Here is a 25,476-nt window from a genome sequence, read left to right on the forward strand (position 1 = left end):
TTCTCAAAAAGATAAAATTGGGAGGCAAATAGAATATACTGTACTTCAAGTTTCTGTCATACTAGGTCAGAAAAATAAGGTTGGCACAAATCATTAGGTTAATTAAAGAAAGTTGTTAAGGTAGGAGTGACTGAAAAAAATGCACTTAAATAGACATAACTGCAAACTAGGTTGAATTCAGTTCCTGTGGCAGCTGTGTGTACATGTGTGTGCATTTTCCTGTGATAGTGCTTTTTTCAGTTTTCAGTTGGCCAACAGTGCCACCCAGGGGTACAAGTCAATATCGATTTTTCTTTTCTAGTCTGTCGTAGTCCTCACTTGTAAATTGGATTGTTTTGATTTGATTTTCATATGATCTGAAGTGACCAGGTCCACCATTCTGGTCAGTTAAATTTGTAAGATAGTCATCATCTCTTGACTTTCCTTCTTCTGCCTTTTGAAATCCAAGACTTTAAAGCTTATTCCTGTACGATAGTGTATGTAAAGTCTCAAGAGAACAGTCTCATCCATACCCTTCTTTCACACCTCTTCTAATGTCGCTTAGATCTGTCAAGACCAGGAAATAGAATCATCTTGTTTCATTTGCTTTCATGGCAGATGTAAAGGTAATTTTATCTGGATGTGGACACGACCGTGCACTTTTGCTTTTGTCTGCTGCATCTCTCGTCACTTCAGCAAACCGACTATGAAGAACCTTGAAAGTTACAGGAGCATAATTTTCATTTTACTTTCTTAAGATGGAAGAAATAAATTCTGCCTGTTCTCTGGCAGCAAAACTCTTTTTATCTAGGAAACTTTCAAACATACTTTTGTGCCTTTTTTTTTTTTTTTTTGTTTGATTTGTGTCTGTGTCACATAACAAGGACATAAATTCTATTTCAAACTTAGCAAGGCCTATTCACTATACTCCCTGACTTTTTTTTCTATTTGGTAAATTAGACCTGTGTGCTAAAATTGCTGCCTCTTATGTTGAGTAGCATTTCCTTTTGTGTGTTGTCTGTACCCATGTTCCCCTTGCTGTTTGGTCTTTAAAACTTAAACTCTGAGTAATCCTTTGGTGGTGTTGGTTGCCTAGTAAAGCAGTGATCTGGCCCATGCCTGGAGTTTTCATAAGTCAGTGTTAAGTTGTTAGAACTCTTGTATTAATTGTGGAATGTCAGCTACTAGTCTTAAATTCCAGATTTACAAGCATTTGCATGCCTTTTCTAAAGTACTTCTATGTTCATGCTTCCTAACAAATATTCTGATTTTTCCTACCCCTCCTTGGATTGAAGATTATTTCTATTCCAACCCCAGCCCCTCAAGTGCTGTTCCGTATATGAAAGAGACTGTTCTTTTATACTATTTTTATAGTTGGGAATCTATGAACTGGTTTAAACTGTTGAGTAATCTGCATACCAGAAAGTTAAGTGGCAAAAAATGAGGAGATATTCTTAACATCTACACTTCAATGACCTGCAACTCCCTCAGCTTCAGCAGCAGCTTGGTTAGTTACCTAATGGCAGTGACATTGCTTTTCAGTTAAGCTTGGGGTTTTGATAGTAAGTATTATTACTTAGTGTGAGTTTGAGATGAGAGTGTACAATTTTTTTCATGTGAATATTGAGTAAAAAATAGGATTTGGCTCTAGAAATGATGTAAATAATGCCCTAATGATGATGATCCTAGGAAAGTCAGTTTTAAAGTATATGCTGGACATACACAGTAGCGTGAAGTCAGCTCATCAGCTACTTTGTTAGATGTAGGAAGAATCCAGATAGGTGCGTGTATAGGTATTGCAGCTGATGAGGGGGTCAGTAGCTCTGACCCAGGAAGGGGTGACCGGTCCCAAAAGGAATCGCCTTCCCAAGGTCCAGTGTCTTCCCTCGGCTGCTGGCAGGAGGGCCCTTGCAGAGGCTGTCAGCTCTTTAGTGATTGTCAGCTCGTGATTCCAGCTCAGCTGTGCAGGGCAGCCTCCAGGCCAGACCAGACCAGACCAGACCAGAGAGACGAGAGGCTCATGTGGCTGGTTCCGCACGAGGCAGCTTTATTGGTCTATACTCCGGCGAAGGGGAGCTATGGGCGAGCATCTGTGCTCATAGGGGCAGAGGGCTAGCTTTTATAGGGATACAGGGAATGAGTCTCAGAGGGTAAAGGCCAATGGGTTACAAGGGATCTGCATAGAGTCTCCTAGAGGATTCTGGGTCTGACTTTTCTCGCTGTGACCAAAGAAGTGGTTGCCTTTCCAGGGAGTCCTGCTGGGTGATTACCCAATCTCAGCAGACATCCCTCCAGGGCAGGGGCTGGGCATACCCCACATATAAGAGATAAAGTAATATTTTCTTGTTATGGTAACTTAAATGGGTAGGTGGGATTATAGCCTTTGATCTGCTTTCCTGAAGAAAAGGAACAGACTGGCTGGTCTCCAAAGCAGTTATACATAATCGTGTTTGTGGTTTGCTTGGTTTTTGTGTGTGTGTGTGTGGTGGTGTTGTTTTGTTTGGTTGGTTTTCCCCTAGGAAAACAAATGCAGTGTAAATCTAGGAAAACAGAAAAAATTGACACATCCCAGGATTTTACTGCTGTCCAAGATGGCCACAGAAGAGCTGCAACAGATCAGTCATTAAAGCATTAACTTCCATTTTAAGTTGCACAGATTATTATTACATCCCAAGCACTGAAACTGTCCACAGGATTATATTTTACAAAGCACATTAACAGCCTTTCCATCTGGAATTACTGTGAAAAATAATTACTTTTCTTCAAGCCGTATTTCAAGCAGAGGTTTTGTCACAAAACCACAAACAACTCTGTTGTGATTCACACATTCCCTTATGGGAAAAGATGCTTAAATATTGTAAAGAGAACATATAAGAGTGCAGTATTTCTGTGCTCTGTGAATTCCAGTGGCAGTGGCCCACAGGGTAGCTCTCAGAGTACAGTTTAAGACAGTGCCCTGTGGTAGTGAGAATGCATTATTTGCATTCTGTGCTTGCACATACAGGGTGGCTTTTGGTACTGGCACTCTGGTACCTACTTGCTGTAGCTTTGAGTAATGTGCTGCTGCCTGGGAATCTGAGCACTAGGATGTGAAGAGTTACATGAGTGCTTAGAGTACTTGGATTGGCTTCAGTGTTGTTTTATTCTGTCTTCTGACTCCTGTTTCTGTGTTCCTGTTTGTTCTCCTGTTCACCTGCAGTTGGTAAACCCCTTTTTCTCTTTGTCAAGAGTTAGATGTGCTATTTGTGTTCCTCACCCAATTTCATTGCCATATATTTTCCTTTTGCCTGTTTCCAGTCTGTTTGTTGCCTAGAACAGAGTGCACTATTGTCATACTATCTGAGATATATGCGTGTTTCTTCAGCTAGAGATACACCAAAAGTGAGAATTAAAAGAAGTAGCCTTCAAAATATATTTGCCTCATCACATTAATTGTGACATTAATTGTACAATGAAGAAATATTGTGCCATGTTGCAGAAAAAAGCTGTCCTTTAAATACCAAGAGAGCATGTTAACTACAATTGAATATTTTTATCCAAAAAGTAAAAAGTATTGTCTCTCCACAAGTCTTTTCTGATTGAGTGTGCATTACTGAAGCTTTCCTGCTTTCACTTCCAAGCTTCTCAGTTTGTGAGTCACATGCCAAAGTCAGCATCACTGATGTGTTCACTGGGTTTGAGGTCTAGTTTCCAAGCAAAGAAATAATGCGTATTCCGAAAATGTATTTTTTTTTTACTATTTTTATTGCAGTGAGGATCTCAGGCGATGGTTTCTTCAACAAGAAATGGATCTCTTCCGATATCGCTTCAATGAACTAACTGAAAATTTAAGGCAGAAATTCCTGGAACACGTTAACTTATCATTTGAAGGTGTAAGTATGTTCTGTATTTATGTTGCACATGCCTGTTGTTTTTTAAAATTCTCATTAAGATAGTTTTAGCAATTGTGTTTGAAAAATAGTGCAGTTACGGTTTTAAAAAAACCCAACCACACAGAACTTCTGAATTTGGAGAATAGTGTGCATGAGGACTGAGTGATAAAATTGATTGAGTGAAAAACAAGAGAAGCTCAGTCTGCTTCTGTCTACAAACACAAGTGAAAAAAGATGTGATTACACAGGTCAGTTAAGGTTTACAAAAGCTGATAGGTATTTTTGAATCAAAATTTCGGGTGGATTAGATCATAGGTCAAAGAATGGTTTGGGTTGGAAGGGACCTTAAAGATCATGTAGTTCCAAATCTGTCTTGGTTTGAAAGACAGGTGTCTGCTAAGGAAGGCAGGGGCCTCCCTTGGAATGGAAAATCCAACCCCCTTCCCTCCGAATTATTATTATAATTTTGAAAGTAAGGGGCTCTCAGGCAAAGATATGAGAAATAGGAATAACAGTTCGTTGCTAGTATATATAACAAGGCAGTAATACAGAAACACTGGCTTAAATTGCCAGAGTCAGGATACAACCTGACACGCTGCCGGCTGGGGTGGTGGTAGCAGTCTGATTAAGTGGTGGCTGAAGTCCTGTTTGAAGTGATAGATGTGGTTCTGTTGAAGGGGTGATCCTGTAGAAGGGTCTGGTCTTCCTCAGAAGGTCCAGTGGTAGTTATCTAGCCCTTGTTGTCTGGGAATCCAGTAGGTAAGGCTGACTGTGGTGTTTCAAACCTCAGATTATATCCAGGATGGAATGCTTGGTTGCTCCCCCTGGGTGGGGCATGTCACACTGAGATGAGTCATGCAGTGAAGCTGGATGGCCCATTGACAGAAGATATCTCTCCAGAGGGAGTTATCAGGGATGTGTCACAAAACAGATAAAGAACCCTGCCCCACCTGGTTTTAACGGATGATGATAGAATACATACTTTTGGTTACATTTTACATTGTAACCTAAGACAAACTCCCTGCCATGGGCAGAGACACTGTCCGGTAGACGAGGTTGCTCCGAGTCCCATCCAACCTCACCTTGAGCACTTCCAGCAATGGGACATCCATGACTCCTCTGGGCAGCCTATTCTAGAACATCACTGCCCTCACAGTAAAGAATTTTGTCCTAATCTAAACCTACTCTCCTTCAATTTGAAGCCATTCCCCCTTGTCCTGTCACCACATGGCCCTTGTGAAAAGTCCCTCTCCATCTTGTAGGCTCCTTTCAAGTACTGGAGGCCACAATTAGGTCACCCCAAAGCCTTCTCTTTTCCAGGCTGAGCAATCCCAATTCTCCCAGCCTTTCCTAATACAAGAAGTGTTCTGTCCCTTTAATCATCTTGGTGGCCCTCCTCTGCACTCATTCCAACAGGTCCATGTCCTTCCTGTGCTGAGGACCCCAGAGCTGGATGCAGCACAGCAGATGGGGTCTCACTAGAGTGGAGTAGAGGGGCAGAATCACAGAACTGTTAGGGTTGGAAGGGACCTCTGGAGATCATCCAGTCCAACCCCCCTGCCAAGTCAGGGTCACCTAGAGCAGGTTACATGGGAACACGTCCAGGTGGATTTTGAATGTCTCCAGAGAGGGAGACTCCACAACCTCCCTTGGCAGCCTGTTCCAGTGCTCTGCCACCCTCAGCATAAAGAAGTTCTTCCTCATGTGGAGTTGAAACTTCCTGCATTTTAGTTTATGGCCATCAGTCCCGTCCCTTGCCCTGCTGGCCACTATACTTTTGATGCAGCCCAGGATACAGTTGGATTTCTGGACTATGAGTGCGCATGGCCGGTTCATGCCCAGCGTCTCCTCCACCAGCACCCTCCGAGTCCGTCTCGGCAGAGCTGCTCTTGATCTGTTCATCCCCCAACCTGGATTGATACCAGGGATTGCCCTGATCCAGGTGCAGAACCTTGCACTTGTTAAACTGTGTGAGATTCCCATGGGCCACTTCTGGAGATTGTCCAGATCCCTCTGGATGCTGTCCTGTTGTTCAGGTGTGTCAACAGCACCACTCAGCTCAGTGTCATCTGCAGACTTGTTGAGGGTGCATTCAATCTCTTCACCTATGTCGTTAATGAAGATATTAAATAACACTGGTCCCAGTCCTGAGGGACACCACTTGTCACTCATGTTCATCAGGACTCTGAGCCATTAAGCACTACCCTCTGGATGTAGATGTCCAACCAATTCCTTATCCATCTAATGGTTCTCTCATTACATCCAATTCTCTCCAGTTTGGAGAGACAGATCTTGTGGACTGTGTCAAAGGCTTTACAGAAATGCAGATAAATGTCATCTGTAGCCCCTCCCTTGTCTGCTGATGTAGTCACTCCATCATGGAAGGCCACTAGTTTGGTCAGGCAGGACTTGCCCTTGGTGAAGCCATGCTGGCTGTCCCAAATCACCTTCCTGTTAGCCATGTGCCTTAGCACAGCTTCTAGGAGGATCTCTTCCATGATCTTTCAAGGCACAGAGGTGAGGCTGACTCATTGGTAGTTCACAGGGTTTTCTCTAAGCTTTTTAAAGGTGGGTACAATGTTTGCCTTTTTCCATTCACTTGGGACTTCTGACTGCCATGACTTTTCAAATATCAGGGGGAGTGGTGTGGCAACTACATCATTCAATTCTCTCAGGACTCTGGGATGCATCTTACGTCCCTAGTTTGTGTTCTTCAGATAAGAACAATCTGTGTTCTTCATGTAAAGTCTTATCTGCCTTGTCTGGCCATCTCGGCCAAATAACACTCATGTTAAAATTACCTTGCTTTCTTGGTGAATTGTGTGGTAATTCACCCTAAATGTTTCAGTAATAAGAAAGCAATGGCTGTGTTTGATCCTTACGTCAATTGTATGTGCAATTTGTTCTCATCACATTATTGACTTCAGTTGAAAAATAATTGTGGCCAAAATATGTCTTTGTTCATAAACTTTGCTCTAGAACCTTTACAATCTACTAACTACTTTTAAGATGTGGCTTTTTGCTATAGAAACTGCAGCAAACTACAGTGACCTGGGGACTTTGTACATTGTTCCATTTGTGAACACTGACATCTGGAAAACTATGTGGAAATGGAAAATAAGTGCATTCAATGAATGCTTATGATAACTGTTCAGGACATACTTAAAATTTAATAATTCAATTATGAAAATCCTGTATGGATTGCTCAAAAATGTAGCTTTCTGTGTTATTGTCTCCATGGGGACACATGGTTTACATGTTTGTGCATGCCAAAAACCATTTTGATTCTTCTTGTTTGTGCATATTATATGAGTTACTGGAGCTATAGGTGTATAACCAAGATCATGATTTAGCTTAAATAATGAAAAACTAAAGGCTGGTGTTAAATACAGTAGCTACAAATTGTGGTTAAGGACTTACTTATAATTTTAAGAGAAATGATGTACAATTAAATAAGTTTCATTGTAACATAGACTTTATACATGCACATACATGTAAATTATCCTATTTTCTTTTAATAGCTAATTTGATTTTTGCCCGTTAAGTACATGCTATGGAGAATGCAGAATATAAGTTGTCCAAAATTCTGTAAATGCTCTAATTTCACAGTTGTTGCTTTCTCATTAGAAGTTAGATTCAAAACTTTTTCCCTTTTGACATAAACTCATTCTGTTTCTTTTGACAAGTGATGAAAAACCTTGAAAATGCAAAATCTGTTTAGACAACTGTTGTTGGTGTTTTAGGGATATTACAAAAGAGTTCCTGCTGTTATGTACTGCTTTGTTTGTCTGAGTGGATTAAAGGAAAATGTCTAATGCAGTGTCTGTGTTAATGATTTTAACAATATTTCGCACTGCAGCTATGAACTGTTTCTTTAGGAAACTCCAGCTTTTGCCCATAGCTCTCATTGTAAACTTGAGTTAATAAAAATTAATGTGCAATCATCACTCTACTGAAAAAGCCTTTCTCTTAAAATACTGCTTATTAGAAGAACTTAAATATTCTAAGATATGTGGCTGACATACATTATATGTTGCTGGATTGAAATATCTGGGATCAGTGCATGTTGGTAAAATAGGATTTGTATGTTAAGAGTAACAGAGGCTTTCCTGTGTCATTGAGAGACTTATTAGAAATGCCATTCTCTGGTTCAACAGACCTTTCAGTGAGAGGTGTGTTTGTGGAGCTGTATTTCTGTTGCTTATTCCCCAGCCTCATATTCTTCTGTCACGGTTTCAGCATTCAGGCTTGTATGGATAAATTAATGTTTGCAGGTTGCTGGAAATAGCTAGGAGTAGGGCTTGGTTCTGTGCTACTGAATGTGCCTTCAATATGTCAAAATGATTAAGAAGGTATTACTTTCTTACTCCTGTTGAGGCAACAAAGCATCATTTCATTGAAAATCTACTTCCCTGCTTCTACTTCCACCCCCTGCTTCCAGTTCTCATGGGAATTTAGGCAAAACTAATCCTTCCTTGCACTATCATGTATAAAACATTTGAATATTACTAAGGAATTCCATATGTATATGAAACAGGTCTAAATGCTATGGAGCTATGTAGAGGCCACTACAAAAGTAAGGGCACTCTAAAAGCAGTATTCTTTTTCTCAATGTTCTATTTGTAAAAGGCTTTAAGAAGAAAATTAGGATGAACTATTCTTTTTATGCTTCTCTGTTAGAAGTTACAATGTTTTTATGCCTTACTGTGGCATGAAACAAGATAGAAATCAAACTTCATGCTCTACCAATTAGAAAAGGGGATGGTCTTCAGAAACAGGAAGGAAGTTCTGATGTTACAATCCATTTTCTATATGGGTAAATGGATATTATGGAACTTTCAATTGCTTATGATGCACTAAGAAACTTATAGTTAAATTTCTTCAAAGAGAAGAGAGGTGCCTTGCATTTTCTAGATAATTTTTCTGGTTTCAGAACTGTAATCTGAGAAAGGCCAGAGCTGCTAAAGCTTGACCTTGACGTAGTCTGGTGTAGCAATGTTAACAATTTTAAGAACCACTATAAGAAGTGATTCTCAGTATTTATTAAAAGAACTGGTCAGCTCTTTTGTGGGGAGCAGGAATAATTGTATTGCCTTGTACAGTTTTGTCACAGTTGTCTTCATTTACAGTGCTGACAAAGTGAACCTAAAATTGAGAATTCAATAACTGTCACCTCTCACCTTCTCGTGTTTGTCTACGTGCATGAGGAAGTGAGACTTATATAATATTCTGCAGGGGATTTTCAGACTAATTTCTGAGATTTTGTAAATTATGCATTGAGAATTATTGCTTTATAGAATCAAGAAATCTTCGATCCCACCAATGGATAATACTTAAGAAGTTGTTAAGATCTTTATATATTTAAGATCTTTGAATACTTAATAAAATGATCTTATGTAGCAAATTTTTGAAAGAAAGAAGTTGTTAGCAACTAGAAGGAAAAAATACCAGATTTGAAAGGGTTTTTTTTAATATGAAGGTCAGCTGTAGAGAGTTTGATATGATAGTAGCTCTGATCTCATGATTAAATAAATTTTTAATCAAGAGCTTTCTGAAATTAAAAACAGAAATGAAATTTAATGAAAACTAATGTTTTAATTTTTATAATAGGATTTCCTATGTCATGTGGCTGACATTTGTATTGCTGAAGGAGCAAAATATGTGGCACAGGGCTTATTAAAATTAGTAAATTCCTGCTCTGGGGAGTTCTACCTGATGATGAAGATGCCCTTCACTTGAAAAAGGAAGGCTATAAACTTCATGGTACTCAAGATAAACGTGATGATTTCAGTATGGTGAAATGTCTGAACATGTATAGGATTATTCCAATTCAAAATTTTTACCATGTTTATGATTAAAAAATAAGCCTCTCTACTGTGGATACAATATTGCTGCTAGCAAGAATTTTATTGCTTCTTTCTAAGCCCGTGGGATACTTTTCTCTCTCACGGAAGATAATGGCAGAACTTCTATAAACAATGAACACCTGTGACCTGGTAGAACTGTGTTTATAGTACAGTAGAAAAATATTTTGACAATGGATGTTTAGGATTTTAGCCAATCCACCCAGGGGGTGGCTGATCCTTTGTCCAATTAGACTATGAAGGAAAAAGTCTATAAAAGAGTGTAAAATAATTAAATAAATCAATCTTGCTGCACAATTCTTGCCTGTTGGATCTCTCCTCTCCTCCCTACAGCTGTGGGATACAGTAATACTCTACATTTAGTATAAATCATGGAAATTTGAAGGTTAGGTAAGTTCTTCCTTGGAAAGTTTTTACAAAGCTGGTACTGGATTAAGTTAGTCCATCTTTAGTATTCTGTAAGAATACTAAAGTATTTAGTATTCTGGGACCTGGATTTCTTGGAAAAAAAAATGAAGCTTGATTTGAGTTTGTATTTGAGACACTTTTTGAACTACTAACATATAGATTGCATTTTAATCACTTGTAGGAATAGCTTTGGCCAGTCTCTTCTCTGACAAGTGTGGAAGATGGCTGGACTGGTGCTGTCCAGCCTAGTGGAACATTGCTTTGGTGCTCAAAATTTTACAGTAGTCTGGAATATTGTTGTTTACACCTACCAATTTATGCCAGCATGAGGAAGGGATAGAGTGCATGGTATTGAATAAAATGTCGAGAAAGGAAGAGGGTAGAAGGAAAGCAAGAATAAATCTCTGCTTTAAGAGTATTTTCCCCTGATACATGGACTGGTTTTTTATCCTAGTAAAAGGAGGATAATGGAATAGTTCTGAAGGTATTTCAGAATGTTTTTAGTCTGTTCTACACTTCAGGTATTAAAAAAAAAAGGGAAGAGAAAAGGTTTTTAAGGGACAGTACTCCCCTCATCCAGATAAATATGGAAGCTTTTTATGTATGGCATGTAATTTTCAGCACTCATGGCCTATTAAATAATCCAGGTGCAAAGTCAGTCACGTAGGGAGCATCGGAAGCCCTTAAGCAGCACTCAAGAGGAGTAAATGCTGACATTTAAGGTGACAGAGCCCATCAAAGATAATATGCAAACACAGGTGTGCAGTTGAGATTTACATCAATTTAGGATATTAAAGTATTAAAATCTTACTATAAATGAGTAATTACATCAATGATGCCTGACAGTTTCTGGCAGTAAAAGGTGCTAACAGATTTAAAGATATTTAAAGGGAAATTTGTGAATATTTTAAATATTAAAGTCATTGAAGAAAATATTTTAATCTCAAAGTAAGTTGTTCAGTATATGAAGGAATTATATAAAATAAATGGTTTTACCGGTAAGTGATACTTGGGCTTCAACTACAAAGTTGCTCTTGACATGGTCAGAAATAGCTCCTTTGAAGCCCTTAATCTGAGTTTCAGCCTTTTGTCTGCTTTGCCTTGCATAATTTTAACTCTCCAAGACCTGCCACTTGTTCTTAGACATCAAATGGAAGATCTGTCCTTTCAGCATCTGCAGCTGTAGGTCTGTGATACGTCTTGTTTTGATTTGGAAGATATAATGAACTTATGGGTCCTTTCCACTTGGTTCTTCTGAAAACTTGCCACAAAACCTGTTCACCTTAACCAGTCACACTTTGTCTCTCCCTGGGGTTGGTCCTAGGGTCTCTTCTGCTCAGGTGGACCAAAATGTTCTGTGGTTGTGTTCAAAGTGCTGTGTGTGGTAGTTTTTTTTTTTTTGTGGTTTTTTTTTTTGGTTTTGTTTTTGGTTTTGGTTTTTTTTTCCTTGAACACTTTCCAACAGCATTTTGAAGATGACAGTCGTTTCACTTGCCTTGTCTGTGAAAATGTCACAGCTCTGCTTGCAACGTTCCCTGCAACTCTATATTCAAGTCTCACAGCAGTGGTCATCATTCTGCTGCTTTACTTTCCTTTTAATCTTTTTAAACTAATGTCAAACCTAACATATTTCTTCTTGTTCTATCCACTAGTTGAGAAAGATAGGGCTTTTTTCCTGTTTTTTTGTTTGTTTTTCCCTTCTCTTTGTATTTGCCTTCTGTCTGTCATCATGCTTTCTTGTTTCTTCTTTTAGCCTTTCTTTGTGTGGTGTTTTGTCATTTCTGTGAGTGCCCTTTGCCATTTTTACAGCCTTCAATTTTAGATCAGATTTTCTTTCCTGATCCCATTCTCTAGAGCTCTTACAGTGCCCTCAGCTTCATGGTATTTCAATATGTGATCTGCTCCTCTTTTAATATACAGGTTAGGAACTGAAGTATTAAATTTTAGTTTGATTGTAGAATTTGGCTTAAGTCATCCTTCTGTTTTGAGTTCAATTCTTCCATGCATGACTTTTCCAATGGGTTTTGAACCCCGGTTATAGAAGATTCAGTGGAACTGTTTGGAACTGTTTGGTCATTTGCATGTGAAAGTGTCTTTTGGTGACTTCAAGGGCATTTGACAGAATATGACACCTGCTTTTTTCTGTGCCCCTGAGGTCTGCTGCACTGTGATAAAGGCAGTGAAATCAGCTTAACACAGTTGGGTTTTTTTGACAGTCACAGGTGGATTGCTGCTTGTCTTGTGTTTTTTCCTAAGTACTACTGGATGCTTTGATTTGTTGCTGTACCTTTCCAGCAATCAAACTTACATACTGGAATATGGAGTGGAGTAGAATGCAAAATTTTATCCTAAATTTATTTTTTGGTGATATTGTGGTCATCATTTTGGCTGTTCTGGTTTCTTTATCTTCAGACTGTTTGTACCTCTTTGTTGCTTCCAGAAGAAATGAAAATTAATAGTTATTATCATGTCTTAATCTGTGGTGTAAGGGTGTTGTATAATTGGATTTATATTTCCTGCAATGCTTCTGTTCACTATTATCTTTCTGCATTGTGCAAAAGAAATAAACTTCTAAGCATGGTGTACTTAATCTTGAATACATCTGTGTTGCTGTTTCCACTCCACAGAGCAGAAAAAAAAGTCATGTTTAAATTGAACTTTCTTACCTCTGAATAGCCTCTTGAAATTTAAAAAATATTATGACCTTTTAAATAACTTCTAGTTTAGATGAGTTATTTTTTGGGTAACAGCCAGTTATTGCAGAATCAGATGTCCTAATTTTTAGGTGCTGTTATAAAGCACATTATTTTAATAAATACTTTGGATCACTGTAATAGGGAAGGAATGGCAGATGGGAATAGTCAGCTGGGGGAGCTAAAGGTCTTTAGTGCATCTGCAGGCATTCGGGCGAAAGGAATAAGAAGTGCAAAATAAAATGGAAAGAGCAAAATGCATTAGCGATGGAATTTTTTTCCACAGTAGCTCTTTGATGATGCAGTTGAAGTGCTTTTTTAGCTGCTTTAAGCACTAGAAATTAAACTTCTTTAATTTCCATTTTTATGATCAGAGTAGTCCTATGAGAGACTTTCTGATATCACTATTATGCTTTCTTCAAAAACATTTATCTTGGTAGTGGGGCAGTTGTAGAAATATTTGTAGTTCAGCTTCTTGAAAAATGCTTTATGACTGCCTTTATTTGGTACAGAAGATCCTAAAGTCAGATGTGGATTAATGAGAATGGGGACTAGTTTTTGTCCCTATTAAGAACAGATATGTTTGAAAGAATACTCAATATCATGTCTAGCCACTGAAGGGCTGTGACTATAATTATCTACTTTGGAACCAGATGTTTAAACCAGAATATTCTTCTGATACAGTTTATGGCTTTTCATTTCAGGGGCATCAAACAGTATTTCTTCCTTTCCCAAACAGGATGGGGAAAATGCTTAAAAGTAGAAACTGTCTGGAGTCTATATTACTGTGTGGAAACTTATGCCAAGCTAAGACAATAACTATGCAAGTAGGCTATGGTTTGCATTTGCTAAGGAAATGGTTCTGAATTGTATCTTACGTTTCTGCTACTTAGATCTTGTTTTTGTCCCTTTGCTTGAAAACTGGTGATGCTTGTCTTACAGGTGACAGCAAAGGTCATAAGTGATGCATGCCTAAGTGGGAAACGGGCCTTACTGCCAAAATAAGCTAAAAATGTGTATCCTGTCATTTAACTCCATGCTTCAAGTTGTAACAGGAACAAAATTGTATGTGGAAAGGTTTAGGAGTAGGGTGGTTTTTTAAGTGCTAGATTTTGTTAAGTAAGACACTGAAACGTGTACTATTAGTGCTTTAAAAAATGTAGTGAGTTACTCTCATCCAAAAGTAATTGGGTTGATTGCCAAGCAGCCTGGGTATTGTAGTGAGCTAACATTTTGAGGGACAGGTAGATGGGATGAGGTTTGATTAAAACATTTAAGCTTAAAATCAGTGGTAATATTCTCTCACACTTTTAAAATTTTTTTTAAAAAAAATTTCTTTTTTTTATGCACTGACAGGATGTATGGGTCTCTTTGTTTACTCTTCTCTAATGGATCCTTGAACTGTAAGCATGACTCTTAGTTATGGAGAAAACTGATGCATTTTGCTGCAGTAATTCTAGTTGCATGTATTTGTTTGCACATATGGTATCGGTGATATTCTATAAAACTGCAGAATTGAGTAATAGATGTGATTAAAGAATATATAGCTACTGGGGATGTCCTTTTTCACCTTCTAAACATAATGAACAACAGTTTGTAAATGATGCAAAATGCTAATTAAAAGTTTTAATTTGGCAATCATCTCAGTTTGATTAGAAACAGATGCTGATTATCTGCAGAAATCTAAATAGACCCTTAGAAGGTCTTTTTTATTGCTTAAAATTGACTTGTGGAACGAAGTCTAACTGCACCACAAAATGTACAGTTACTTATGCCGCTTTAGTGGACTGGGGCACTATGATTCTTACTAAATGGCTTTGTGTGTTTCATCATTTGAGTTAAATAGGAACTTTACAGTCCACTGTAAGGCTGAATCCTTCTGTACTAGGTACTATGTATGTTCTTTCTGGTTTGAAGTACATTCTCTAACTGCTTTGAAAAAAGTTATGTGCTTTGAAATAAAATTGAAAAAAAGGCTGCAGTAAAGATATGATGAATAAAAATATTCTTCCTCTTAATCTAGCTGACAGCTACTAGACAACATTTGCTATACAGTCTGAATCCTGAGGCAGATGTTCTGCTGTAACTCTGGATTTCTAAAGTAAAATTAAAGTGGCAGCTGTGCCAAAATTGTAGTGGAAAATAGGCTCTTCAGCTTAAGGTAGAAGTGGGAAGGGGACCCACACTGCTTGTGTGATAATGTGCTATAGCACTCAGTAGCTGACCAGGTCATACTTGACTGCCATTTGTCTAAAGGCTTGGAAAGGGTGAAAAGCATAGAAAATCCTAACTTCATCCTAATAGATTTTCGGTTCTTAGCAGTTGGTAATTTTGGATTCTTGGAAGAAACTTAGTATAGACAACCATCAAGTGTCTCCTCTTTTTTCTATATATTCTAGATATTCTTTTGGGGAACGAGAAGAGAGAAAATTGAGAAATCAGTAGTGTATTTTTAAAAATGATACCCATATGTTGTCCAAGAAGAAAATATGTTCTTTGAATAATCAAGGTGTTAAGTTCTTTTGTCGTGGTTGAAGTTAATAATGTTCATAAAATGAATTTATTTTTTACATAGCAGTGAATGCAGTAGCTTTGGAGATGTTTGTATTGATCCTTAATACAGCAGCATAAAAGCTGATAGGATGGTTTCTGCAGGATGTAATTACTCTGCAAGTAGAATTTACTAGCTGCCATTTTGGACATAAACTTCAGAAAATGGTCTGCCAACTTTGGAACACTCTTCCCTGCTAATCTTGGGATTCAGTCTAGAGAAACATTTGCTAACAAGTTTCTTTTTAATTCTACTTCTATACTTCTAGGTAATTCTGTAGTAATTGTTTTGTTCAGCTTTCCTTTTAATGGATATAGGGAAATTCTTGTCAGGAATGTAGGAGACTGAACCTGTCATTGAGTTTCTCTGTGATTATGGTAACCCTGAGTTAGCCAAATAGTGTGGAAGAAAACATAAAATGTTCTTTCTGTGCCCACTCTTGACTTAAGAAAAAGCCCAAACAATATTTCAATTCAGGGATAAGAATAGATAATAATTCCAAGTGCTGCCCTTTATATTTTTAGGTATGCCAGCAAGCTGAACTTGAGCTAAAATATAAACTTGTAGTACTATGGAAGATAAAATCTTGTTCTTAATTAATTTGTGCTTGGCCACAGTGAAATTGATAATCATCAGGTTTGTGAATGACAGATTTACAAGCCTCTGGAGTGTTTTCTTTAAGGCTCTTCATCCTTTTAATTGGTAGGAGAGCTGGGAATGGTGTCCTTTGCTAATCAAGCTAGTATTCATTAACTGGCTGATTACACTTCAAATTTATATTCTCAAATTTAATGGTATCTAGGTTAATTCTTTGGTATTCTAGTGCTAGCTTAGTTTGTAGTGTGATGTGTGACAATGGAGAAGATTGATTAGGAAATGATTGTTTTTTCTGCTTCATGCCTAAAGTTGCAATTTAGCAAAGTATTGATTGACACTGCCTGGTTTTGGGAAGGGTGTTGTGCCACTTGAGTACATGGTGCTCTGCGACTTACAGCAAATTTTAGGAAGTTCACTTTCTAAGGACACCAGTGGCATGTGCACATAAATACCTGAAGCTGAGTCTTGGAAAAGGAAAGGACTTGTGCATGGAGTTCTTCTTGCTCCTTACTGGGAGACTTAGAAATAGTGAAACTAGGTAGTTGCACATGTATAGCAGTATAATGTATGCATGCATCTTTATCTCTTCATTAAAACAGAGTAGGGATATCAAATTTATTTTGAAGTTTTTGGACTACCTCACTGACTGTGTTTGTTTAACCAAGCCCTGCATATTAAATTATTCATATTTTAATCTAAATTTATGTGTCTTTGTGTTTCCAGGACAGTTTTGTGATTAAAAATCAATGAATAAACTGCACATAGGAAGCAAGAAAACCAGAAATAATGCAACTTGTCCTGAGTACTTGCTTTTTTCCCTTCCTCTTTTTTTCTATCTTTATTTTTCCTAAGTCTCAGAAACTTACAATGAACAGCTGAATTGTTTCAAGCTGTGCTACCTGACCCACTGTCACTGAAAAGGGAAGATCCTTTTCCTGGTGTTCTTTGCTTGTGCAAAGCAAAGTCTGACATGGTGATAAGCAGCTTACTAAACTGGCTACAAAAGAGCAAGACAAAACTAGTGAGTTGTTTTCTGTGAGGTGAGTTTAATCAGTTCTGTGTGGGAGGTCAGATGATCACCAGGTGAGACCCTCAGAAGAACTGTATGTTTTGTTTTGGTTTTTTAAAAATATTTTGGGCAACACAGTATTTTATCTGGTGAAGATCACTGAGTTCTGTCAGAAGTTAAGCAGCGTGTTTATCTTTCCAGTCTTGATTAGAATCCTAAAAGCTGTATTTAAGTGTATCTAATTTTTTAATGATTACTGGAATGCATTTTTGCAGGTGCTATTTTAAGATGAAATTGTTAAATATACAAACTGTAGTATTCTTATTTAAATAATTAAAAAACCCAAAAACAACAGTAAAAATAAGCTTTTCTAGCTTCTGTGAACCAAGAAAAATTGGGATACATCTTTCATGATGCTCTGAATGCAGAGGTTCAGGCATGGCCTAACTGAAAGCTGGAGTCTGACTTTAGACTATGAGGAGCATATTTCTTTGCATTGCATCTCCAGTCAATTTTATGTGAAAATGGTGAAATCAGTAATGCCGATGGAAGGTTATTTTTCATGTTTCAGTCTTTAGGGAAGCCAATTTTATTTTTGAATGCATTCTTGAGTAATTTCCCAGCTCTAGTTGGGGGCTAGGATTATTCTTGTTTCTTCTTCCTCTTTCTCTCTATTAGCTGAGAACATGAAGGCAATGTGAATTTAGTGTAAAGGCAAGGAGCAAAGTGTTTCTAGGGCTGCTGAATGTTTGCCTAACCTATAAGAGACTTGAGGCTCTAAGAAGTAAATTATTTTACAGCTTTATGTATTTTATTTATTTATATAATAAATAGTGGTTTGATTAATATTTGTTTATTTAAAAAATATATTATATATAATGCTATTGTGTATTTCCTCTCTCTTCGAAGCTACATTCTTCTGCCTTGCTGGCATCTTTATTATTTTTTAAGGCTGGTTTTCCTGAGAGAGTACTACAGATTACATCAAGATGCAGACGGGGTAACCATAAGCCTTCTCAACATTGCTGCCTTGGCCATTTTGTATGCATATATCAAATCACTGTTTTTCACTAAGCTACTCCTCCAACTTTGAAATTAAAGGGTCCTTCCTATGACTTCCAATGACTACGACTTGTTTTGTTTTCTTGGGTTTTTCAACTGGGAAGGCAAAAATCTTGTTTAAATGTCCATTTAACTGCATATCGGCATTGGTCAACAAATTAGATATTCTGTCCCATTCAGAGAAGAAAACTGCTTAAGCACATCCCTTCCCATGGAGAGAAAAGTCACTGGGTGACTTTATCTTGCATTTGGAGTCTGCTCATCTATTGCATTTGATGGCCTGGGACTGGTTCCTGATTAGTCTCTAAAAGCTACCTTGACTGCAATCTTATATCAGCTCACTGTAGGTATTGGAGCACACATCCAGTTTATGGAGAGTAGTGTCACACGTGTTATGCTTTGGTGACATTGCTGTCCATCTACATTTTGAGAAGGTATTCTGCGTTCCTTAACACTTTAATTCCTTTCAGTCAGGGACTACTCCCATTACACTTCATCAAGAACGTGTTATGCAAATGCGTGCAGTTTTAGGTGCAGTAGTATAAGAAAGATAAAAAGTTACTAGAGAGTGTTCAAAGGAGGGCTAGTGAGGGTGGTGAAAGGTCTGGAGGGGAAGCTATATGAGGAGCTGCTGAGGTCACTTGGTCTGTTCAGCCTGGAGAAGAGGAGGGGAGACCTCATTGCAGTTACAGCTTCCTCATGAGGGGAAGCACAGGGGCAGGCACTGATCTCCTCTCTGTGGTGACCAGTGACAAGACCTGAGGGAATGGCCTGAATCTGTGTTGGGGGCGTTTAGGTTGGATACCAGGAAAAGGTTTTTCACCCAGAGGATGGTTGGGCACTGGAACAGGCTCCCCAGGGCAGTGGTCACAGCACCAAGCCTGACAGAGCTCAAGAAGTGTTTGGACAATGCTCTCAGGCATGTGGCGTCTCTTGGGGCTGTCCTGTGCAGGGCCAGGAGTTGGACTCCGTGATCCTGATGGGTCCCTTCCAACGCAGCATATTCTGTGATTCTGTGATGTGAATTTATGTGTATGCACTATTTAAGATTTTTAATAGGAAATGTAACATTGTGTTTTTAAAATACTTCGAGTTGTTAAATTAGAGCATTGCTGCTTACTTGTTTCAAGAGCTGCAAAAGCACTAACACTTAGAGGACAATAAATATACCATTGTTCTCACTGCTTAGAAAAGTGAAGTTAAATTCCTGAATATAAGGTTGGATATAGTTTTGTTAAATCTGTATTAAATGTATTTAAAAATAAGCTGAAACTGTTTTTTTTTTTTGTTAAAAATCTGACAAAGTTGTTTAAGTCCTTACTAACTGCCATTTAGTCATCTTGCTTTGTTTTAATGCGTATCTAGAGACAAGCAAGGATTGTCACAAGTTTTATTTTAGAGAGGTTGACTTCTAAAAAGTGTGTTTTACAGTTCTTGTTAATGCTTAAAATTATTGTAGTTTAAAATCTGCTCTTCTACTTCAGAGGGAAGGTTGCTTAACACTGTTGACCTCTAGTGTTTTGCTGGTTTCTGCGTGATTAATTATTAGTGATTGCTTGCTGAATATGTACTTCTTTTTCTGTTTTCAACTAAACCGATGATATTACAGGTTAAGTAATATTTTAACTCATGGTAATAAAATAAAAAAGCCTTATCCTAAAGTATTTCAACAGTTTTAAAACAAATTCTTAATTTTAGATTGATGAAGACCTGAAAAATGAATTGGCTGATGAGCTGTGTGCATCAACCCCTGGCTTTAATATGTCTAAAGTAAAAGAACAAATGTTCTATAAGGTAAGTAAAAATTGCTGAGTCCCACAGATCTGCATTCATTCTCTCTCAGTTAAATGCAGAGTTACTAATTTTAATTTTACCTAATACTAACAGTTAATCCAAGTATCTAAAAGACTAATGAGAGTTCCTCTACTTCATGTGAGTATAAAGGTGGAGGCAGGGACTGGGAAAATGAAGGAAGCTTCAAACTCCTAATAATGTCTTTTGTCCTCTTCTGCCATCCCTGACTTTTGCCACAAAAATGATCTTAAGTTTTAATATTTCCCACACAAATGACTTAATTTACCTGGCTGTCAGATTGTTCAGGATGGAGATATTCTCAAACATCTATTGCTGAAATTAGGTTTGGTCTGATTGTATTAGTCTAAAATTTATTTTGCAAGAGAGCAAGGGGAGAGAAGAAAATTTCTCATGTGGCCCACTATTTCTTTGGAATAAATTTGGACAGGTTCCAGATCTGTTTACAAAACCTTTTGTATGTTGCTTACATGAATCAAGTATTTCAAGATGTCTGAAACAGAAGGCCAACAGAAACCCATTTTCAAATATTGAATCAGTAAGTGATGCAAAATCATACAATTGGGTCAGTAATCTGACACAAACTTTAAAGTAGCTTTTTGTGCCTAGTTGCATGGCTTTTTGTAAGCAAGCAGTATTTTCCCACCAAAATAATGATCAGCTATTCCTAAGTCAACATTTAATTTCACAGTCTTTGAGTTTTGTCTGGAGACAGTGTTAAAAGGCAGAGAATGACTTAAAGCTTTACTGGCCCATCTTAAATCTTAGGGCTGTAAACATTGTTACTGCATTATTTTGCTATTCCACAATGTGAGTTTTTCTTCTTTCTCAGGTTGGACTTGCAGATGCTGTGGATTTATTTAGAGCCAGAAGAGTATTTATTAAAGATGGCTTTGCCTATGTGCCATTAAAGGAGATTGATGTGATTGTTTTGAATAATTATAGAACAAAATTGTCTAAAGCACTGGCGGTAAGTCAGATAAAGTCTGATTTTTACAACTCTTGTTGTACTGTTTGGTGATGCTCTTGGACAATTAGCCTTTTTGGTTTTTAAATTGATATGCTTCCATCTGGAGAATACCAGAAACCTTACTACAAGTAATGGCAGCACTAAAAAAGTTCATTGTGAGCTGAATGTACATTAATTTTAAGTGGTGTGCATTCTAAAGAAATTTGTGCTAGAGGATTTTAAAATTTGTTTCTCACAGAGATAGTAACAGCTCTTTCATTGAACATGTTACCCCTATGCACACAACTGTTTTTTCTACTCGTATCTATCTTTTCTCCCACAGCATTTTGCAACAGTTTTTTGTTGGAACGGGTAAAATAGTTGTGGGTTTTTTTCTCTTTTTTCTGTTAGTAAGAACTGAGATTAGCTCATTTGGTTAGGGCATGGTGCTAGTAATGTCAAGGTCATGAGTTCAATCTCTGTACAGGTCACCTGCTTAAGAGTTGGACTTGATGGTCCTTTTGGATCCCTTTTAACTCAATATCCTGTGAACTGAAATGAGGATAAACCAGAAGATGTCACACAAAGCTAAAGTTTTTGTTGTATGAGTATGTGGGGTATCACATCTAGTTAGGACCTCGATGGCAAACACTGTATGTGAATGGCCTTTTGTTAGTAATTCAGTGATCAACTCAGGAATTGCATTTTTACAGTATGAGACTCTTCACAGGGCTTAAAAGTGGGTGATCATGCCTAATGCATGAAATTTTAGTCCTAGAAAATGCAGCATTGAATCACATGAAGGCAGTTTGCATTGCTTTTTAAAAATATTTTCAAAGCCTTGTATTGTTATGTTACATTGATACCAAGGTAACCACAAACATTTAGTAAACAAACAATGGGAAGTAAAAATGCTTTCCTTTAACAAATTAGAAAATGAGCATACTGGAATCTTACCAATTTTGAATATAACTGGAATCTGTGGAATTGTTTAATGTACAGTGGAAATTGTGATAGTCTAATGTGAACATTTCCATTAGAAGTCTTTAATACGACTGCAGCTAGAGATATCTGTATTTGAGTTGATGCATAATGTTCTTGCTGAAAGCTGATAACACTTGTGTAGGATTTAAAAAAAAAAGAATGTATTCTGCAGAAATGTGGCTAAATATGCAGATTATCTGCATCTATTCAAAATACTTTTGAGAAGCTTTGTGGACTTCTGGAATTTGTGTCTTTTGTGAATAGCTGAGAAGTCTGAAAAACAGTAAGAACTGCAATGAGTAGTCACTGACTCCTTAGTTCGAGCAGAAATCTGAGAACACACACACTATCTTACATATTATTCATTTCACCTGGATTACTTTCTTAAAGCCAATAGCTGCTTTATAGGAAAGAAGTGCTTCTTTATGTTGAACTTTGTAGTCATGGCTTAGAAATTTGAACACTCACGACCTAGGAAAACTATCTTCTACAGAACTGCTGTATGTTTTTGCAGTGCTTCAGGTTTGCATTAGTCTTTTAGTATATAAGCTTTGTTTATTAAAGTTCACCATGTTTTCTAGGTAAGGAATAAAAAATTAGTGATTTCTCTCCTATTCCAAAGCTCCTAATTGAACTTGGGAACTTCGCGGGGTGGGGGGGGGGCTGATTGCTAATTTAGTTTGACAAACTGTATTTAGTAAACTGTTTCAGCTAATTTTAGCCAGCCAGCACAGTGCACTGCTGAGAGATGCGAGGAATATTATTAATTTGAGTCTTTGGAAATAGAGGCCAAAGTTCCAGCATGTTTTACAGAGGTCAGTCTAATGTTAACTCTGTTACACCAGAGGCTTAACTGAAGTGTGGTACTTGGTAGCTGGCTACTTAGTGTAGTTTTCACTGAAACAAAACCATAAACATCAATTACATTTCAGTGAAACTGTAAGACTACAGTTCTAAAGAAAGGATTGTGTATATATAAATCCAGAGGATAATCTTAACAATTTCCTCAGCCATATCTGGACTGAAGAGGCAGAAGTTAGGACACAGTAGCACAATTCCAGTATTGTTTGTGAAAAGTAGTTGTAGAAATACTATTTGATCTGGGCCCAAGCTCTGCAAGTACAGCTGGTTTAGCTGTGCTTGTGTAGGACATGGATGCTGTTTTGCATCTGCTGCAAAGGACAACTCAGGCAACAGAAATGTGTTTCATTTTAGGCACTCTGGCAATATAGAGGTCTTCATGACTTTGAACAGAAGTTGTGCATCATGGCCAGACTTAATTAAGAAGTAATAAAGCCTTGAACATCATCACATGTTTTGTTATTTAATTTGTCTCTTAGTGAATTACCACTTTGGTAAGCGTTACTTGTGTGTTCTTTCGGGAGTATGTTCTGGTGGTTTTGCAGCATCTGGCTATTTACACTCTTCTCAGCACTTTCTAGTGAACAGTCCTTGTATTAGAATTTGAGAATTAAAGACTGTAATGGTGCAATAATCTGAATGCTATTTCTAAAGAAGGGGTTTGTAAAATAAGGTTAAAAAATTGTATCTCCTGTTGGATATTTTCACTTCACTGGGTTAAAAATTGTCTGGATGGCCAGGCCCCAACTGTGGTGGTGAATGGGGTCATATCCAGTTGGTGTCTGGTCACTAGTGGTGCTCCCCAGGGCTCAGTATTGGGCCCAGTCCTGTTTAACATTGTTATTGGTGATCTAGATGAGGGAATTGAGTGTATTCTTAGTGAATTCATGAATGGCACCAAGTTGGATTGGAGTGTGATCTGCTGGAGTGTAGGAAGGCTCTGCAGAGGAATCTGGACAGGCTGGGTTGATGGGCAGAGATGGGTGGTCTGAGGTTTAACAAAGCCAACTGGCACATCCTATACCTGGGTCACAACAACCCCAGGCAGTGCCACAGTCGGGGGGCAGAGTGGCTGGAAAGCTGCCCTATGGAAAAGGACCTGGGGGTGCTGTTTGACAGCCAGCTGAACATGATCCAGCGTGTGTCCAGGTGGCCAAAAAGGTCAATGACATCCTGGCCTGGATCAGCAGTAGTGTGGCCAGCAGGACCAGGGCAGTGATTATCCTGTACTCAGCACTGGTGAGGCCACACCTCAAGTCCTGTGTCCAGTTCTGGGCCCCTCAATTCAAGAAGGACATTGAGGGGCTGGAGGGTGTCCAGAGAAGGGCAACAGAGCTGGTGAAGGGTCTGGAGCACAAGTCCTGTGAGGAATGGCTGAGGGAGCTGGGGTTGTTTAACTTGAAGAAAGGGAAGCTCAGGGGAAACCTTTATCGTTCATCTACAGCTTCCTGAAAGGAGGTTGTAGCAAGGTGGGGGCCGGTCTCTGCTTCCAGGCAGTTAGTGACAGGATGAGAAGACATAGCCTCAAGCTGGACCAGGGGAGGTTCAGGCTGGACAGCAGGAGGAGTTTCTTCACAGAAGGTGTGATTAGATATTGGAATGGGCTACCCAGGGAGGTTGTGGAGTCACTGTACCTGAAGGTGTTTAAGGAAAGACTTGAATGTGGCACTCGGTGCCATGGTCTGTTTGACGGGATGGTGTTTGGTCATAGGGTGGACTTAATGATCTCACAGGTGTTTTGTAACCTAATTGATTCTGTGATTCTGTGACTTTGGGCAATACTTCTGGTTTTGACAGTCTGCTGTATACTTCTATGAGAAAATACCCTGATTATAGATATTGGAAAGATGGTTTTTCAAGCATGTAGTTTCTTTCAGCTCTTGTTAGAGGTGCAGTTCTTCAATGTTAAAGCAGCATCGTTTTCCAGTATGGATTGTTTGTGCAGTATTATTGATTATTTGTACTTGATCCATGTTTTTCTTCGTGGAGCTTATTTGGTGCTACTCCAAGTAGTCACATGCACAGGTTTTTGGAAGAAATTATGCTTATGCAGGAGTGATACTATGATGAAGGTCTGCCCCGTGTTTTCCAAGGTGCTCTGAAATTGTACACCTTATGGGAATGTGCTTGTACTAAAGATGCTCTTCCTGGGTCTCCAAAACATTCAATAATTTGGGTGGTTGCCTAGCCTTGTTACATTGCTCGCTACATTGCAGATGTATGTCACCATCCTGCATGTTAGAGTGATTCTAGTTGGGCTTGTAAGGGAGGAATAGAATGAGAGTGAATTGATGTATTGACACCGAGCTTTGGGAGAACAGTAAATAATTCATAGCACTGACTTTTAAAAAAAGTTTTATGTTGACACTGGCAGAAATTCAGTTCAGTCAGTTATGCTTTAATCACTTACTAGTCAAGCCCATGAAGCACTCACATGTTCTCTTTCATCATTTAAAAACAAGCTTGACATCCCAACTGTGGCTATTTCTTGAGGCTTTATAAAAAGGGGAGTTGATATTAGTCAGGCCCTCTTGGCAGTTCCAAGTACAACTGAAGACGTTAATTTTATGTGCAAAATCAATACTGCAAAGGCCTTCTTTATATATTCTCTGACCCATTTGATAGTAAATAATTTCCTTGTGCCATTAATGATGATTAAACTTTAGAAAGCTTAAACATTTTCTGTGACATGTGAGCTGTAGTGTTAGCTCTACAACTGTTTTATAACTTAACACAATTTAAATTCATAGAAGTTTGCTTAATGTTTTATACATGAGGGTTTCACTGTTTACGCTAACATACAAAATTACAGATATCATGTTTGAGAAAAGGAAA

General features: G+C 38.2%; 1 protein-coding gene across 1 annotated transcript in view; it reads left to right on the forward strand.

The window, feature by feature from the left end:
* PRIM2 (DNA primase subunit 2) overlaps nucleotides 1–25,476 on the forward strand; it is a 96,598-nt gene that overhangs the window by 4,277 nt on the left and 66,845 nt on the right. Inside the window, exons 4-6 of the mRNA XM_032104696.1 lie at nucleotides 3,731–3,851; nucleotides 19,734–19,829; nucleotides 20,680–20,817. Coding sequence (XP_031960587.1) covers nucleotides 3,731–3,851; nucleotides 19,734–19,829; nucleotides 20,680–20,817 — 355 coding nt within the window. The remainder of the gene's footprint in view (nucleotides 1–3,730; nucleotides 3,852–19,733; nucleotides 19,830–20,679; nucleotides 20,818–25,476) is intronic.

The sequence above is a fragment of the Corvus moneduloides genome, chromosome 3 (assembly GCF_009650955.1).
Source record: "Corvus moneduloides isolate bCorMon1 chromosome 3, bCorMon1.pri, whole genome shotgun sequence".
Taxonomy (NCBI): Eukaryota; Metazoa; Chordata; class Aves; order Passeriformes; family Corvidae; genus Corvus; species Corvus moneduloides.